This window comes from Oryctolagus cuniculus, chromosome 14, assembly GCF_964237555.1.
Source record: "Oryctolagus cuniculus chromosome 14, mOryCun1.1, whole genome shotgun sequence".
NCBI lineage: Eukaryota > Metazoa > Chordata > Mammalia > Lagomorpha > Leporidae > Oryctolagus > Oryctolagus cuniculus.
The window spans coordinates 71,348,675-71,368,022 of NC_091445.1; the positions used below are offsets into that span (position 1 = coordinate 71,348,675).

The window sequence follows — 19,348 nt, forward strand, 5'->3', positions numbered from 1 at the left end:
GATTTGAACTACTTAAAGGATGAAAATAATGATAGTTCTTAGAAGCACAGTGAACCCTTTTGTGTTTGAGGCATCCAAACTTCAAGTGTTCATTAGATATTTCTCCTGAAATCCTGCTCTTCTTTTCTGTGCTTCATAAATTTATCTTATTAGGGATGTCATAAAACAGCAGGGTTAAAGTGTCATTATGTCTGTGTTCATTATGAATCCCATAGCATTTCTAGTGAGGAAAAAAATAGTCTCAAAAATACTCGCCGGCACCATGGCTTACTAGGCTAATCCTCCGCCTTGCGGCGCCAGCACACCGGGTTCTAGTCCTGGTCGGGGCGCCGGATTCTGTCCCGGTTGCCCCTCTTCCAGGCCAGCTCTCTGCTGTGGCCAGGGAGTGCAGTGGAGGATGGCCCAAGTGCTTGGGTCCTGCACCCCATGGGAGACCAGGATAAGTACCTGGCTCCTGCCATCGGATCAGCACGGTGCACCGCCTGCAGCGCACCAGCCGCGGCGGCCATTGGAGGGTGAACCAACGGCAAAGGAAGACCTTTCTCTCTCTCTCTCTCTCTCTCTCTCACTGTCCACTCTGCCTGTCAAAAAAAAAAAAAAAAATACTCAGTGGGATTGGCGCCATGGCTCACTTGGTTAATCCTCCGCCTGTGGCACCAGCATCCCATATGGGCAACAGGTTCCAGTCCCGGTTGCTCCTCTTCCAGTCCAGCTTTCTGCTGTGGCCCAGGAAGACAGTGGAGGATGGCCCAAGTGCTTGGGCCCTGCACCTGCATGGGAGACCAGGAGGAAGCACCTGGCTCCTGGCTTCGGATCAGCGCAGAGCTGGCTGTAGCAGCCATTTGGGGAGTGAACCAATGGAAGGAAGACCTTTCTCTCTGTCTCTGTGTGTCTATAACTCTACCTGTCAAATAAATTAAAAAAAAAACACTCAGTGTAATTTTTGTGGTTAGTATTTTACCCACTAATGATATTTTAGATACTTTTAATCATTTTAATAAGATGTCTATAAAAATTTAAAACATTACATATTGTATTTGAACTAGTTAGTGAAGAATAAGAAAAAAAATTAGCTTATTATGAATGTAGAGGTTCCATTAGTTAAATTTCAAAATTTTTAAAAAAGGAACTTTCAGAGATAGGTTGAGACTCAACAGTACCCATTAAACTAGCTCCTATGACATGGAAAGGAGCCCCAGAAGCAGTGGAGGACATGGGAGGGCACTTACTTGCCATGGATGTGATTGTGGTTTGCTCATACTTAAATACAGGTAGGGACACACTGACATTTTTGTTGCCAATGATCTGCAGCAGTGTTCTGCATTTATCTGTACTAAAATAACTATAAATTAATGGAATCTACAAAGAAGAAACTTTATGACTATACTGTATTTGGGAGCCTTTGTTCAGCTAGGTAAAGTTCCCATGATATAAAGTATTTGGATTTTAAAATTTATTATTATAAGGAAGAAGAATGACATTATTCTAAGCACTTAAATGACAACTTGCTTACTGAGTTTCAGAAGAAAAAAAATTTAAATGAATAATTGTCACTGCATTAGCTATAATGTTAAATTGGTAAGTTGTAGCATAAAGCTTAAATCTGTATTTCTCAAATGTGAACCATAGTAGTCTAATTCTGCTTTGTATATACTGTAAGTGCTAGAAATAGGCTCAGTACTGAACATGTATTGATACCTCTCAATAAATGCAATCTTTGATGTGCCTCAGAAAATATCTGAGTGTCTGCAAATTTGTTAATCTGTTTAGTAATGAAGAAACTTCTTGTTCTTTTAAAAAAAACATTGTGTGCTTTTCAAATATGTTTATTATTATTATTTTAATTGGCAGATAACAATAGTTATTTGTTTTTACTAAAGAAAGAAGTCAAAACAAAGAAGTCAACTGATTTTGTGCTGTCAGCTGATTTTTTCCCATGGGTCAAGTTTTCCACAGTGCTTATAGTGTAGGAAGGATCAACTTTCTGGAGAGTTTCCATCTTAACTTCCCTTATTATGTGGCTCTGAGGCCTTTCTTTATGCCTCTACCTCTCACAACTCAAGTGCTTTGGCAGCAAACACAAAGACACTTAACAACATTACATTAATGCACAGGTTTGCTGCCTTGGTCACCAGTTTTGGTGAGTGAAAACTGTCTTTACTTTTTTGTATCCTCAGTTATATGCTTAAAATATTGTTTAATGTATTTTAGATATCTCTAGGTATGGCCGAAAGTTTCATAGAGTCTTTAATTTGCTAGATGCTACAAATAATGTTTTAATACTTTTGAAAATAAACTAGTTCTTACTTATGTAATTAAAAGTTTCAAACTTAGTAAATATATATCAGAGAAACAGTGTTTCTCTATCTGTGCTTTATTGAAGATGTGGCTTTGAACTTAATTCTCCAAGATAGGGAAGTTTTAAACACCAGCAAGAGAGAGGGAAGAGGGGGATTATAATGGGGCAGGTTCCCTGTCCCACTTACTCTATGTCCCAGTACAGCACCATCATCTAACATCTTGATGAGATGCTTTATGAAATATTAACAGCTATGTGATTATTAAAACATCTGTCTTCCCATAGTGAGGGGGTGGGACACAGCTGGAGGGCTATCTTTTTTTTTTTTTTTTTTAATGTAGAGAGTAGTGAGCATAATATGAGCACAATGCTGTCCCTTAGAGGACATCTGGCTATATCTGCAGATGTTTTCAGTTGTTATAATTTAGCAAGTGTTTTGCACAGCTGGTAAGTTAAGGCCATGGATGCTGCTAGATATCCTTCAGTGCTCAAAACAGGCTCTGCAAAAAGGATTATCCAGGCACAGTGTCAGTATTTCTGCTACTGAGAAACCCTAGTGAAGAACAAAAGTTGCTTACAGCTGCTGCCACTTGTGTTGCTACAGTGGACCTTTCTCCTACCCTCTCTCACGCTCTGTTAGGACTCTGATTTTTTCCCTCAAAACATCCACAGTCTTCACATCAGATTTGATGCTGCCCTGTGAGAAACATCAGAAACATTTGCCCCCTCATCGGAGTCATTCTAGGACCTTCTCTGCAATAAGCTGCACAGCCAAGAAGAGAGACTGTTACTACTGCTCTCTGCAGTGTTCTCAGTCACCTGACCCTAAACCTGAGTGCCCCAAACCAGAGCTCCTGCCTTTCTGCATCCAGGCAACATGGCTGCCTTGCCTTGACTGATTTTCCCAACCCTTACATTGTGTGTTAGCCCACATATCTGCACCTCCAGTGTCTGCTCATGCTACCTCCTTGCTTCACAAGAACATTGCCAGGCCAGCTATTAACATCTCTACACAGTAAATACAATTGGTTCAACATAGGAACCAATGCCAATGTCATCGGCTGGTCAAGAAAACTGCCAGGGGGCTGGCACTATGGCGTAGCAGGTTGGCCTGCCACCTGCAGTGCCAGCATCCCATATGGACGCCCGTTCAAGACCCGGATGCTCCATTTCCAATTCAGCTCTCTGCTATGGCCTGAGAAAGCAGTGGAAGATGGCCCAAGTCCTTGGGCCTCTGCACCTGCGTGGGAGACCCAGAAGAAGCTCCTGGCTCCTGGCTTCAGATTGGCGAAGCTCTTGTAGTTACAGCCAACTGGGGAGTGAACCATCAGATGGAAGACCTCTCTCTCTCTCTCTCTCTCTCTGCCTCTCCTCTCTCTTTAAATTTGACTTTCAAATAAAATAAATAAATCTTAAAAAAAAAAAAAGAAAACTGCCAGCTTTTATTTTGGTTTTAACCTGTGTGGTTAAACAATGACACACTGACTGAGACACTACATACCACAAATGCAGAGGAACAAGGGGGAGGCTTGCAAGTGACAACACAGGAACACTCTAATTGTGGTAATACAAACACTGAATTGCAAGTCCATACACTGGAAATTTAGCACAATAATGAAAAATGGTTCATTACAAAAAGATAAGCTTTAAAAAACCAGTGATAGCAGAGACGGAAAGAGGATGTGAAACTTTTGAGTCTCAAATAAGTCAATTATATTTTCACAATTCATAGCCTACCTGGGAATAATACAATTTAAAAAGCTTATTTTCATAGTGTTTGAATATATCGTTTCAAAACTAACATCTGCCTCTTTAAAATGTGCTTAATTTTTTTTAAAGTTATAAGAAGAAATGAGTGACTAGGAATTAAGAAAAGCTACATAGCATGAGGGTGAACATAACAGAGGCTAGTGTCAGGTTGCCTTGGTTCAAGTCTTAGCTCCTGTGATCTTGGTCAGTTCAGTTAATTTACTTGTGCCTCTTTCTCCTCAACCACAAATTACAAATAACAGCACCCACGTCCTAGTGTTGTTATGAGGATTAATCAAATTATATTTAGAAATATGCACATGGTACACAGACAACTCCATGAATTTGGTAAGTAAATAAGTAGCAACATTTAAAAAATATTGATTAAGTAGATGACCAGGCTTTTATGAATCAAAGAACATAGTTTTCATCCTCCCAGGCACAGGATCCCATGTTTCCATTCTTCTCAATAAGTAAAGTATGAAGAGCTCACCAAGATGGTCACTATGTCAGTACTGTATTGAATCTCCCTACAAGAATCACTTTATCCTAACAGAGATCAACTTCTAAAACGGCTAAAGGGAAAGAGAAAATACTAAAAAACAAATAAAAATATTATAAGTACTGTTTGCAGACTAATAGAACTGATAAAATCAACATTGGCAAATATCAAACAATGATATGACAATATTAAAACACACCACACGGAAGTTAGATCCAAAAGTCCTAAAGATACCAGTAAGATGAAAGCTTACAGTTCCTATTAATTATGAATACATGTTCAAATTTAAATTCTGCATTTCTGTAAACATGGTTCCTAAGACCAAATTTTTGATGGGAAGGCAGTCAGACACCCCTACATGAAAATGCAGCCATCTGCTTCGCAACTCATCCCTCTAATGTTTCCAAATTAATGTCAAAACTCTTCTTTTGTGAAACAAAAACAAATACCAGGGCAGATGTTTGGCCCATGAGTTAGGCTGCCGGTTGGGACACTCACATCCCATATCAGATACCTGGATTCTAGTGCCAGCTCTGCCCCAATTTTGGGTGTCTGCTAATGCGCATCCTGGGAAGAAACAGGTGATGACTTAAATAGTTGGATCCCTGCCACCCACATGAGAGACTAGGAGGGAGTTCCTGGCCCTCAGGTATGTGGGGAGTAAACCAACAGATGGGAACTCTCTGTCTTTCTATTTCTATCTATCTCAGCCTGACAAATGAGTAAAACAAATCAAAAGTTAAAAAAAATAAATTTAGAATTCCTTTATTTAAAAAGGGGGCCGGCACTGTGGCATACAGTAGGTTAATCCCATACTGGTGCCAGTTCTAGTTCTAGCTGCTCCTCTTCCAGTCCAGCTCTTTGCTATGGCCTGGGAAAGCGGTAGAAGATGGCCCAAGCACTTGCACCCTTGTACCTGCATGGGAGACACTGAAGAAGCTCCTGGCTCCTGACTTCGGATCGGCTCAGCTCTGGCCGTTGCGGCCACCTGGGGAGTGAACCAGCAGATAGAAGACCTTTCTCTCTGTCTTTTCCTCTCCCTGTTTGTAACTCTCTCAAATAAATAAATAAAATCTTAAAAAAAAAAAAAAAGACTACTGCAATACAGAAAGAGTTCCAAACTTAAGATAAACATGTGTGTCTCCAATTCAAGCAGAATAAAAACTAGAGTTAACGGCTTGTCTTTTGTAAGAAGGAATAAGCAATCTAAGAACTTTTGAGGGAAATTGGGCAAACAAGCGAGTATATGCAGGCAGCACTAATGGGCTGTAGTCACCAGTTCTTGAGCTGTTCTGCACTTAATGCTTGCTGTGCCTTGGGGCAAGTCAGAGTTCAGGGGTCTAAGAAAAAAGGCAAACTAAAGTGTGATGAAGCCAAGACAGAGGTGACGGATAACTGTGAATCACTGTTGTCTTTAAAACCTTAGAAGTACTAGTTTTAATGGCATTATTAGAATAAGAGTAAGCAGGAGTTACACCTTCTAAACAGCTTAAGTCAATAGGCAGCCTGACATCAAATGCAAGTCCATTTCTTTCTTTCTTTCTTTTTTTTTTTTTTTTTTTTTTTTTTTTTTTTTTTTGACAGGCAGAATGGGCAGTGAGAGAGAGAGAGACAGAGAAAGGTTTTCTTTGCCGTTGGTTCACCCTTCAATGGACGCCGCGGCCGGCGTGCAGATCCTAAGGCAGGAGTCAGGTGCTTATCCTGGTCTCCCATGGGGTGCAGGGCCCAAGCACTTGGGCCATCCTCCACTGCACTCCCTGGCCACAGCAGAGAGCTGGCCTGGAAGAGGGGCAACCGGGACAGAATCCGGCGCCCCGACCGGGACTAGAACCCGGTGTGCTGGCGCCGCAAGGCGGAGGATTAGCCTATTGAGCCGCAGCGCTGGCCACAAGTCCATTTCTTGTTCCTGCTCTGGCACTGTCCCTGTGTTCCCAGACCCAGCTGTACTGGGTAGGTGAGGTGCGCCCCGCTGCCAACACTGCGAAGCTGGATCAGGCATTTGGGAACTTAGTTTTCACATGAATCTCTCTTAAAGAAACATTTCATCTTCATAGAGGCAACTAACACCTAGAACTTAGCAAAAACAAAATACAAGTAATAACATGTGTTGTCACTCTTTTTTACAAGTAAGGATGCACTCAAAATATCGGGATGGGGACATGTGCAAACAAATAAGAGGTGCGCCCAATCATAAAAATGTTCCACCAACAAAGCTGGGTGCAAACATTCTACTGGTATCAGCTTAGGGGGCACACACACACATTTCTACTTGTATAGCTTCTAGTCACCTGAAACACAAGCAGGGAACTCATTTCTGAGACAACAGAACAGTTAAAAACTGGGCACACGATTAGAACAAAAACTAGGTACTGACTTAAAAAACTGGCTTAAACTATTTTAATCATAATCTCATTTTAATGTCAACAGATTAACTAGTCTTAGGAATTTAAAGAACTCTCCAATTCCTTTAGAAACGCTGGGCTCCAAAGCTATACAAGACCTTGCAGAGAAAGCAAATCTGAGTTTTATTTTGCAATTCTTTACTTCTTTTGCCACAGCACTGTCATGGACTCTTTTGATAGCATCTTCAATTTCCCTGGCTAAAGGTTTGCCGGTAGATACACAAACTCTCCTTTCAATGCAGTGACTTTAATGGATATACAAGCAGGAACTGTTGAAAGCATATACAGAGGATCTCCAGACCAGAAGTAACCTGCCCCCTCTGAGAAGTCTGTGCTCCTGGGAGACTTTCTCACCCCATACAGGTCGGGAATAGCTGCCACCTCCTTGCCCCCAGAGCACAATGCGTCATCTCCCATCACATCACAGCAGGACTGCAAAAGGAATTGGTTTGTTTTTGCCACCAGACCACAAACAGGGATTAGCACTTCATGAGACAAAAAGTTTCAAAAAGAAGAGAAAACTTATTTTGACATTGTATTATTTGAAACACAATAGACTTACCAGTCAGTGATATGTTATGACTCTCCAAGGAAAGATTAGAGTACTTTGCCATCATTTCTTCTCTGACAGGTAAACTTGTAAAAGTTGAATCTGTAAGAAAAACAATTTGTGACTATACATTCTTATTGAGACTAAGTGACTACCTAAAAATCAGTTTGTAACAGATGGAAAATACCACTGTTTAATCAGGAAAAAATAGTGATCTCAGAGTGCTTTCAGTTTTATATTCAAAATATTTAAAAATACACTTGGCAGCTAATGGTGACCAAATTTCTCATTTTTTAACCAAAAAGTCCTTAATGATTGACACCAGATGGATTTATTTATTAAAAGCTTCCATTTTCTTATTCTACAGATAAATTCAATAGTATAGGATATAAATATTTTTATTTAGTATTGTATTTTTAGTATTTTATTTTTATCTTTAGTATCTTTATAAAGCAAAATGAACTGAAGATGTTGAGAAAGGTAAGAGTGCCCGAAAGGGAAGTGAATCAAGAAGCAGAGAGGAGGTGAGGCCAGAGAGGAATCTGGAGGCCAGAGAGGAACCTGGAGGCCATAATAAAACCATGAGCAAAATGGTTTTTGCTGGGCATTGAGCTGCTCTGCTATTTGTTTTCCAGCTATGGCTACACTGTTTGATGTCTACCAACTGACTTCCTGTTTCCTGTCACTGCTCTCTCCTTTTGAAAATTTCATTAGAGAAACAAGGTTCCATTTCCAACCAAACACTCTTGCAGAATGCTTCTGACATGGCCTACTGTTCTTTCATTTTGGAGCCCAGATCCTACCACGCAAGAAAATGAGCCCAATGCAATCACTTAAGTCAGAGCAGTGGAGAAAAAAGCCTGGCTGCAGTCTTTCAGTCTTCCATCCAATTTAAAACAAGCCCAAGTCTTTTTTATTGCACATGTGAGGGGAAAAAAAGCTCTACTCAGAAAGTTATTTTTAGTGCAAGATTAGATTTCCAGTTCTTTCCTTTTCTTATATGCACGAAAAATGTAATCAAAGTTGGGGATCACTTATGTTGCTTCAGTTGCACACACGGCTTTTACAATATTGCCCAATAAAAATAAAACCGTGCCTATCAGAAACTAAGTCTCCAATAGGCTGTATTCCAAAGGTTTAATAACCTCTCATGCAGGGCCGGCGCCGCGGCTCACTAGGCTAATCCTCCGCCCAGCAGCGCCGGCACACCGGGTTCTAGTCCTGGTCGGGGCGCCGGATTCTGTCCAGGTTGCCCCTCTTCCAGGCCAGCTCTCTGCTGTGGCCAGGGAGTGCAGTGGAGGATGGCCCAGGTGCTTGGGCCCTGCACCCCATGGGAGACCAGGAAAAGCACCTGGCTCCTGGCTCCTGCCATCGGATCAGCGCGGTGCGCTGGCCGCAGCGCGCTGGCCGCGGCGGCCATTGGAGGGTGAACCAATGGCAAAGGAAGACCTTTCTCTCTGTCTCTTTCTCTCACTGTCCACTCTGCCTGTCAAAAAAAAAAAAAAAAAAAAATAACCTCTCATGCAGCTCTGGAAGCTGAAATGCAGTTGCTCATAAAATAATCCTTTAATAACATACTGAAATCATGCTACCCTCTGACAGTGGTTATACAGGAAAATACACCCTGAGCTTCTCACTGGGCTTTCAGGGATACAAGACTTTTCATCCACCTACATCTAATATTCATCCAGTCATTCAGATTCATTTTCATATCCTTACTCTCTTTTTTGCACCCACACATACACATGCACACAGCTAAAAAGGCTCTCATTCTTTTCACAATGAAAATTAATTTTTTTCCATTTGTGGGTACATTGTGATTTAGAGATTGTATTAAAGAGAAAACATCTCGGGAATACCCAGGCAAATGCCACTCATTTATGAATGGGAAACCAGGAGAGGGTGAATGGCAATTATCTCTGAACCTCGCAAAAGCATAGCTTGCTTCCTTGCTAAGGAGTTCTCATTTCTTGATCCAGCCTACCACAGAAGAGAAGTCCATCTAGAGTGTTCTGATCCACTTCTTACCCCTTGAAACAAGCCCATAACCCTTTGAATTTGTCAGTCATCATTCGCTATTATTATTATCACTACCAGTAATAACAAGAGCAGCAAAGCTACAAAAGTGTTTTCAGTTCTTCTTCTCCCTATTCACTTAAGTAAGGAATTATACAAGTATATATAATTTCAACAATCTTGTGCCAAAAGAAACATCCTTTAATTCCATTTTACACAAAATTTTAGAAGTACCTTTGTTTTGGCTGGCGCCGGGGCTCACTAGGCTAATCCTCCACCTAGCGGCACCAGCACACCGGGTTCTAGTCCCGGTCGGGGAGCCGGATTCTGTCCCGGTTGCCCCTCTTCCAGGCCAGCTCTCTGCTGTGGCCAGGGAGTGCAGTGGAGGATGGCCCAAGTGCTTGGGCTCTGCACCCCATGGGAGACCAGGAGAAGCACCTGGCTCCTGGCTTCGGATCAGTGCGGTGCGCCGACTGCAGCGCACCAGCCGCGGCGGCCATTGGAGGGTGAACCAACGGCAAAGGAAGACCTTTCTCTCTCTCTCTCTCTCTCTCTCACTGCCCACTCTGCCTGTCAAAAAAAAAAAAAAAAAAAAAAAAAGAAGAAGTACCTTCGCTTTGGAAAATTTTCACTGTGAGAGGCAGACATTTATTGTGTGGCTAAATGATACTCAGAAGTACCTAAGCCTTTAGAGTCTAGATTGGCCTCATTGTAGTATCTGCCACGGGATTCTGCTTGCTGCACATTCTGGAAAAGTTGTGAGTTTTTTTACATACCAAAATTATCTGAGGGCATAAAAATGGTTTTCCAGCTAATATGCAGTTTTGAGTAAACATGCTCTGAAAATTTGAAAAAAAAAAAAAAAAAAAAAGAAGAAGTACCTTCATATAAATCACAGAAAGCACTGATTCATATATGCTTGATGCTGCATACTTGGGTCTTTGGAACTCATGTGAGAGGCCCAGATTGAGTCTGAAGTTCCTGGCTTCAACCTGGCCCAACCCCAGAGGTTGCAGGCATTTGGAGAGTAAACCAACAGAAGGAAGACCTCTCCCCCGCCCCCATCTTGCTCTGTCTCTCTGCCTTCCAAAAAGAAATGAGTAAATCAAAATTTTAAGACATGGGGCCAGCACTATGGCTCACTTGGTTAATCCTCCGCCTGAGGCGCCGGCCATATGGGTGCCGGGTTCTAGTCCCAGTTTCTCCTCTTCCAGTCCAGCTCTCTGCTGTGGCCCAGGAAGGCAGTGGAGGATGGTCCAGGTGCTTGGGCCCTGCACCCACATGGGAGACCAGGAAGAAGCACCTGGCTCCTGGCTTCAGATAGGCGTAGCTCTGGCCGTAGTGGCCATCTGGGGAGTGAACCAATGGAAGGAAGACCTTTCTCTCTGTCTCTCTCTCACTCACTGTCTAACTCTATCTGTCCAATAAATAAAAAAAAAAATAAAAAATTTTTAAGACAGAAAGAAAAATAAGCTTCACAGAGAGGGGAAATCTAGGTCCTTCCAGTTTATACAAGTTTTTGTGGCCATTTCCATTTGCCAGTTCATATATTAAAAGCACAAACAGCTGTAAAATCAACAACACCTGGACCCTATCTTTACCTTCCCTTTAAAACACAAATACTGATCAGGCTCCAGTTTCAACTGAACACGTCCCAAGTGCAAAATAACACAAATAACTATGGCGATTTTTGCCTTGGAAAGTCCCTCTGAGAGGCAAGATACACAAATGCTTAGAGTGAAAAAGCAGGGCAGCCTACAGATGGTATTAAAAGAGTACAAGAGAGAAGTTCTTTGTTTAGACAAGACATTTTTTAGTCAAAAAAGTGAGACTATAAACCTTATTGCTGCCAATAGGAGGACAGCTTGGCAGAAGGCTGATTCAGCTAACGTTGGTGTTTAAAAGAAATTGGCAAGAGAAACAGGCAGATGTGGTTTGAATAGTTCCCCCTGAAAGGATTAGAATGAGTCACAAAAAGAAGTATAAAACGAAGGGGCAGGAATTTTGTGTGTCCTAGTCCAAGTTCTGCCAACAGCTTGTTACTTGGGGGTTTCAAAATGTGATACGCCCAGTTCAGTGCTTTGGCAATAAGTTTCTATCATAAACCTTCTTTCATAGGGAGAAAAGGGAGGATCAGAAAATCTGTATAAATATTGACTGATAGTGCCAAGATCATAACACTCATTCCTCAAGTTATCACAATCACCCCTTTCTTAATCATTGCTGGAAGCTTTCCATCTGGCATTCTTTTATAGGTAGTGGCAAAGATGCCAACACAAAACAGTAACATCTAAAAATCATCCCAGAGTTTAAAACACTTTTTTTTCCTTCTACAGGGGAGATGGGACATGAAATCTGCACACTATCATTTCTACTTGAAGCATTAAGGTAACATTTTCACATATTTAATTTGGGGGCTTCATTTAGTTGAAGTAAATAGAGAAGGAAAAAAGAGAGCAAAAAAACACTAGAATATTGCCTTAGGTTTTAAGATTTGCTTTTATTTAAATCATAAAAGAAGTAACAAGTTAATCCTCAGCTTGCAGTGCTGGCATCTCACATGCGCATTGTTCCACTTCTGATCCGGCTCCCAGCTAACGCACCTGGGAAAGCAGAAGATGACCCAAGTACTTGGGCCCCTGCATCTACTTGGGAGACCTGGAAGAAGCTCCTGGTTACTGGCTTCTGCCTGGCCCAGCCCCAGTCATTGAGGCTTTGGGGAGAGAACCAATTGGATAGAAAATCTCTCTCTCTCTCTCTCTCTCTCTCTCTCTGTATGTCTGCCTTTCAAATAAACACATAAATCTTTTTTTAAAATGAGTAAATATTCTCTAATTCCCCCAAAATCCCTTTAGTTTAAAATCTTGGAAGTGACTGAGTTTCACATATAAAAAAATTTTTAAATAAGCTTATAATTAAAATAAATATCATTCCCTCTCTTTATCTCTCTCTCATTTTTGTATAAACTGCCATGATATGCATAATTAAAACTATTTTAATCTTCATTTTAACATTCAGATGTATATTATTATAAGTATGCAAAACAACTACAGAAATACTACAACTTAGGAATTGATAATATATGCCATTTTTTTTTATTGGACAGGCAGAGTTAGACAGTGAGTGAGAAAGACAGAAAGGTCTTCCTTCTGTTGGTTCACCCCCTAAATGGTTGCTACAGCTGGTGCACCGCGCCGATCCGAAGCCAGGAGCCAGGTGCTTTTCCTGGTCTCCCACGTGGGTGCAGGCGCCCAAGCACCTGGGCCATCCTCCACTGCCCTCCCGGGCCACAGCAGAGAGCTGGATTGGAAGAGGAACAACCGGGACTAGAACCGGGCACCCATATGGGATGCTGGTGCCGCAGGCGGAGGATTAACCAAGTGAGCCACGGCGCCGGCCCCTCCTCATGGAACCAATATTATATAGTACCAAAACATCCCATGACAAATAGTAATGCATTTAAGTCAAGATATGGTTAAACCAGATTGAAAATATCTAACTACCAAATAAAATATTGCACATAAAAATGCATCTATAGTTTTATTTCTAGGTTCTAGGAATAGTGTTCTTATCCCCTGTCCATAACTGCATTAGTAGAAAGAAAACAAACAAGAATAAGGTTACTTTGAGTACTGAATATTATATTCCTGAGAAAGTTTGTTAAGAATAGAGGAAAAAAGAAACTGACAAGAAACTGTAAGTTATCCTGATGTGGTGATGTATACGTCTGCTTTCATAACTCTGAGACAGATGAAAGTCCAGATGGGAAATTGATTCAACTTTTTTAGATGGCATGAGGACACACACCACTTGGACATACACATCCCATATCAGAGTGTGTGCAGCACAGTCTTGGTTACATCCCCTTTTCCACCTTCCTGATGATGTGCACTCCATGAGGCAGCAGCTGATGCTGACATACTTGCGTCTCTGCCACCCACAGGGACGCCTCTGATTTCCAGCTCTCAGCTTTGGCCTGGCCATTGTGAGCATTTGGGGAGTAAGCCATTGGGTGGAAGATCTGTCTGTTTGTATCTCTGAACTTCAAGTGAAATGAAAATAAATAAATTCATTAAATTTTTAAGATAAAATAAAGTTTTTGAAATAAAATGGATTTCAATGGGCAACACAAAACCCTGATGTTCCAAATCACTTCTACAAGAGTCATTAAGGTATTTAACCAGTGCACTTAGGCCAAACAAGACTCTTGTAAAAAAGCAAAAACTCAAAAGATTACCTGGAATTCTGTTATTTATAAAGACCACAGATTTATTTTTAAAATGTTTCAGCTGATAGGTTATTCTTTGAAAGGACTTAGATTTATACAGTGATCCTCAATTGGGAGTGATGTTTGTCCCATGGAGACCATTTGGTGATGTCTGAAGATATTCTGGTTGTCACAAATGGAGTGAGATTACAATGTGTATCTAGCAGGTCGTATTGGTTTCCATAACAAATTAAGTCAGTGCCATAAGACACTTGCACAAATGTGATGGCTTAAAACAACAGATGTTGGGATAGGCATTTGGCACAGTAGTTAAAATGCTGCTTGGGACACCCACTTCCCACATTGGAGTTTAAGTTCCAGCTCCCCCTAAATTCCCGTTTCCTGCTGAGGTACACTCAGAGGCAGCAGGTTGCAGTTCAAGTATTTGGATGCCCGAAACCTATGTGGAAGATCTGGATGGAATTCTGGGCTCCTGGTTTCAGCCTGGCCCAGCTCCAGCTGTTGTGGGCATTTGGGGAGTAAACAGATAAAAGATATCTCTCTCTCTCTCTCTCCCCCCTCCTCTCTCTGTGTAACTCTAGCTTTCAAGTAAAATAAATAAATCTTAAAAAAATTACAATCTAGGACAAACAGCCGCAATATATATAACATTTCTATTCAAGATGATATGATCCTTTGGAAAACAGTACCTACATAAACTGAAGACCATTTCTCAGCTATTTATTTTTTAGCTTAATGCCTATGTTAACTCAAGCTTTCTCAGAAAAAGTTCAATGAAGAACAGAGTATTTTCTCCTGGAACTAGCTTGGTGAACTCATAACCCATGACCCTTTAAAATACTGCTAAGTATTTCCTATGAAGGACATTCCCCCACACCACCCCAACACTGTCATTAAAACCAGGAAACTATCATGAGTGCATGAGCATCTCATCCCCACACTCCAGGTAGGTTTTCCTGTAATGAACTTTTTAGCAAAATTTCCAACTCAGAATCCCTGCCATTAGCTGCCATATCTCCAGTCTCCTTCACTCTGGGACAGCTCCACCAACTCCTAATTTTCGTGACTTTGATACTTACTGAAATCCTAGGACACTTTTATTGTCACATAATGAGATTTCAGGCAGACACCCTTGGCAAGAATACCACAGATTAATGCTGTGTTCTTATCATTGTGTTCTATCAGATGGCACACATTTTCTTTCCCTTCATGATTTGATTAAAATTGTGTCTTGCCAGGTTTCTCCCCTATAAAATTACTCTTTTTTCTTTGTGTTAATAATAATTTTATGGAAAGTGACTTTAAAGCTATGTACTCTTTTGTGCCCGTCAAACTTTCTATTAATTCATTTACATTGGTATGTACTCATAAATTCTGTTATTATTGGTATGGTTATAATCTACCAGTACCACCACTGATTCTGAGACTCAGTTTGTTCCAGATTTGTCCAGTGGGAACCCCTTCACACTGGCTCCTCAACCCTTTTGACATGACTCATCATTCTTCAAGCACTTTACTACTGTCTGACACAAGATATTCCATGTTTATATAATACTTTTCCATCCCAGCCCTGAAATCAGCCATTTCTCTAAGAATTCCAGCTTACTAATAGTAAAAAATCATATTGAGAATCCAAGTTGTGGATGCTAAGAATACTCATTACTACTAGTAAGCCACAGGTCCACATCAGGGGACATGTTAAGAAAACACACATGTTCATAACCACACATATACAACACATATATGATGTGTATAAAATACATACATAGACATGCATATACATCATACATTATTCAAAGAGACATTTACATCTACATATTGATGTATAGTTACAGACACAGGTAAGGAGAGATTTGAAGTCATGAATTCACACTGATAATACAAATTGCAATTAAATATCACGGGGCACATGTTGCTTTCCCCACTATTTTTATTTTCACCTCCGTAGCGACAAGCCTGGATCCTGTCATCCTCACTAGACTTATCTTGATCTGTTCTCCAGCATATACATAACTCATCAACTGCTACTGCCACACCTGTCCATACAGAGAAGACGGCTCCACTTCCTGCACTGGTCTGCCCTCCTACCTGCTCTATCTTAATGCTTTCCTGGGAATCAGACACCACTTGTCTGGTTGACCCAGCAGCGAAGCCTTGTCCCTTTTCTCAGCTCTGAGACCCTCTGCCAAGCCACCCCTTCGCAGGAGCGCCCTCCTTGCTCTAGCACTCCACACTGGGCCACCCTCCTACCTGGATGTCAGCTGGATGAGCTTCAGGCTCTGATACCTGGAATTGGGCCCGTTCAGCTCCACCCCCCAAGTGAGAACGCCCCTTGTCCCTTGGCCATCTAACGGCGAGATGACCCTTTCAGGGACAGTTGAGAGGGAGAAGGGAAGGAGGAAAGAAAGTAACAACTGCAGGTGGCATTCAAAATTCAACAAATCTATAGCCGGCTAATTTTTAAGTTGATAATTTTGTGTGGTCCATGAATGATGTGATAAATACCCAAATGGTCCTTGGCAGAAAAAAGGTTCCCCACCCCTGCCCCAGAACTTCATAAGATGACCCCATTTGGAGATAGATAACCAAGTTAAAATGAGATCATTTCAAGTAACTTCACTGCAAACATTTTTCAAAACATACACATAATCTGCTCCCCCAATTGGTTCTCTGGAATAATAATAATGATGGTGTTTAAATACAAACAGACACGTAATATTTCTCCTTCACAGAGATATTTTATATGTCATACTTAATTTCAAAGCCCTAAAAGAGTGAAGCCACGACCCTGTGCCTAACTTCATTCCAGGCCTCAGATGTCAGTATGTCCTCCAGCTCAAATCAGACATTTCAACTCATACGTTGCACTGTCAAAGTTCCAAACGTTCACAGGCATAACCAGTCACTTTCCACTATTGTATATTGTATTTAAGCTTTGTGTTTAGGAAAGCAGGTTTTGGAATCAGATTAGCTATTGCTAAATTTCCTGCTCTGCTGCTTAACCAAGTATGTGTACTTGGGCAATTACTTAACCTAAACCCCAATTTCCTCATTTGAAAGCCAGGAACAATGAAATCTAACTCAAAGAGCTATGAAATAAATAGTGCAGTCCCTGCATACATTTGTTATATAACAAACATAGTAAATATGTTACATAATTACATAATAAATCTGATAACCATTTTTATTATTGTAATTTGCTCCACAGCCTGAGGTTAACACAACACGTGTCTCCAAGTAGTTCAAAGCATCTACATAGAAAATGTCCAGCAAGCCTCAAGAAGATTCTTCATCAAACAGGAAACTGAATCTCATGGAGATTAGTGCAGAGTCAAGAGAACAAGCTGAGGTTGCCTGACAATTTGTAATTCTAGCTCAAAATTAGATACTAACTCATGCCTTTTAAACGGCACATTGTTTCATAATTTTAACTAAGAGGAGCTACAAGCACAAGACTTACACATATTTCCCCCTTTCATTCACTCTAGTTATCGATATCTTCATTTATTCCACCTACTATTATTAGTTATTAATAATACTTATTATTAATACTAATACTTATTACTAATTAATACTTATTACTAATTAATACTTATTACTAATACTAATTATTAATACTTATTAATAATACTACTTATTTTCTCTAAAGAGGTCTATCTGCTCTGGATATTAACTTAAATCTGATGCCAACAGAATCGCTATCTACCTAATAGTACAATCTCTTGTCCTATCTTTTAAGGGAGTGGGTTCCACTCTGCTTATGTTAGAATCATATGAAGCAGTTCCTGAACTTCCTAATATCTGGGCTGAATTCCAGGGTAAGTGAATCTGCTTCTGCCAACAGCACCCACGCATTTGCGTTGTTAAATCTCTCTGGTAATTCGGACACAGCCAAGGAGAATCACGATTCCAGGATCAACCCAGAATGCACTGCTTCTCAGAACTTCAAGATTGTGAAGCAAACAAATCATGAGAGCTACTCAGAGAGGGAAAATACCCTGGAGATTCTCTACAAATGGTGTAACTGAAAAGGGATAAGGGGTGTGAAACAGCCCAAACGGTTTACCTTTGAAAAGACACTGTTAAAAGAGTGAAAAGTTTATCATTTGATTATCTTTCCATCTTTATGGTATGTTACCAAAAATCTCTGTGGTATCACCTCACAACAATATATTCCTGTAAAAGGGGGAAACCTTTGTTTACAATAATGTCCTGATTTTGGTAACTGGTGGTTGATTTTTACCAGTTTGAAGGATGCCGGTGGTGTTATCCTCACTGACTGCTAATGCTAACAGATTTATTAACACAGACACTTGCATTAGAAAGTAAGCTAAAGCTTTGGAACAGTTCGACATAAAAAGTATAAACAGGTGATGCTGAAGTGGCAAATTTGCTGTTGGCTTTGGTAAGGTTTTGCACATAAATCTCTCTGTTGCTTCAGTGTCTTAAATAACAAAGCCCAAAACCATCACTACCAAAAAATAAAAATAAATAAAATGTTTTTTTTCCCCAATGACCATAATGTGAAAATTAGACAGACACATGATCCTACTGTAAGGTGTGGGGGCTTTGTCTGATTCGTTATGACGTTTCTTCCACCCAGCTCTAAAACCCAGCCTCAAGGCCAAGTCACCTGCCTGGAAGAGGAGGAAAAGCAGTGACATTTGAGCCTTACCCTCGATTTAAGTGAAGGGAGCTGGCCTTGGAGAATGTGACCCTTAGAAATCCAGACACCCTAGCCCCGCACCCACCCACACACCCGTCGCCCTCTTCCTAGGCTAAAAACAGCCCTGCCTAACACCAACACCCCCGAACTGCCAGACGTGGTCCTTTGGAGTCGCCCCACAGAGCCCCGGGGAGCCAGAGCCGCCCAGTTCCCTCGCTCAGCAGAGGTAGCCCGAGTGCAGCCAATGGGAGGCCGCCGGCACCGCCCAGCACCCGCCCGCGCCTGCATCCCCGCGCCTCTCCCCATCGCCCCTGCCCGGGATGCCCACGGGGACCCAAGCCTCGCGCGCTCCTCCCTGCACTCCCTGCACGCTCCCCAGCCGGCCCCTGTTCCCATCACACCTGTAGGCTGGCTGTCCGCCAAGCTCGGGCGCGCTGCAAGGAGGAGGCACAAGAGGAAGTGCAGCCGGGGCGCCCGGGGACACTGAAGGCCAGTGAGGGCGCGCATGGCGCTGGCGGGTCCGCAGCCGTTCTCGTCGAGGCTGCTACCGCGGTGAGTCGCCGACGGTGTCCGGAGCCCTGGCGCACACTCGCCGGTAGTCCAGGGCCCACTGCCAGTCCCGAGGGCAGGACACGCGAGAAAAGGCGGAGTGGGAGGGGCCCAGCCGCCCTGCCCTCCCCCCACCCCCCCCCCCAGATGCTCTCACCGCGCCCGGGGCCGGCCCAGCACTGCGCCCGGCCCTCCATCAATTATGCAGCCGCAAGCCGGCTGCGGGCGCGCCCGGGTGTGTAGGGCCGCGGTGCTGGCGCATCCTCTGGGGCCTCTCGCAGGTCGGAGAGGGAGCTTGGGGTGCGACAGCTGAGCTTGACCTGAGAGAGGTTGAACCCCCACCTCGGAGACTCTCCCTGGCGTTCGTCAGAGGCCAGTGCCCGAAGG

General features: G+C 42.1%; 1 protein-coding gene across 1 annotated transcript in view; it reads right to left on the reverse strand.

Moving 5' to 3' along the window:
- The window catches only part of EMB (embigin), a 60,846-nt gene extending 41,795 nt beyond the window's left edge, over nucleotides 1-19,051 (reverse strand). The window contains exons 1-2 of the mRNA XM_008262186.4: nucleotides 18,814-19,051; nucleotides 7,515-7,604 (exon numbers count right to left, since the gene is read on the reverse strand). Coding sequence (XP_008260408.1) covers nucleotides 7,515-7,604; nucleotides 18,814-18,919 — 196 coding nt within the window. The 5' untranslated portion in view covers nucleotides 18,920-19,051. The remainder of the gene's footprint in view (nucleotides 1-7,514; nucleotides 7,605-18,813) is intronic.
- Nucleotides 19,052-19,348: the final 297 nt, after the last annotated feature.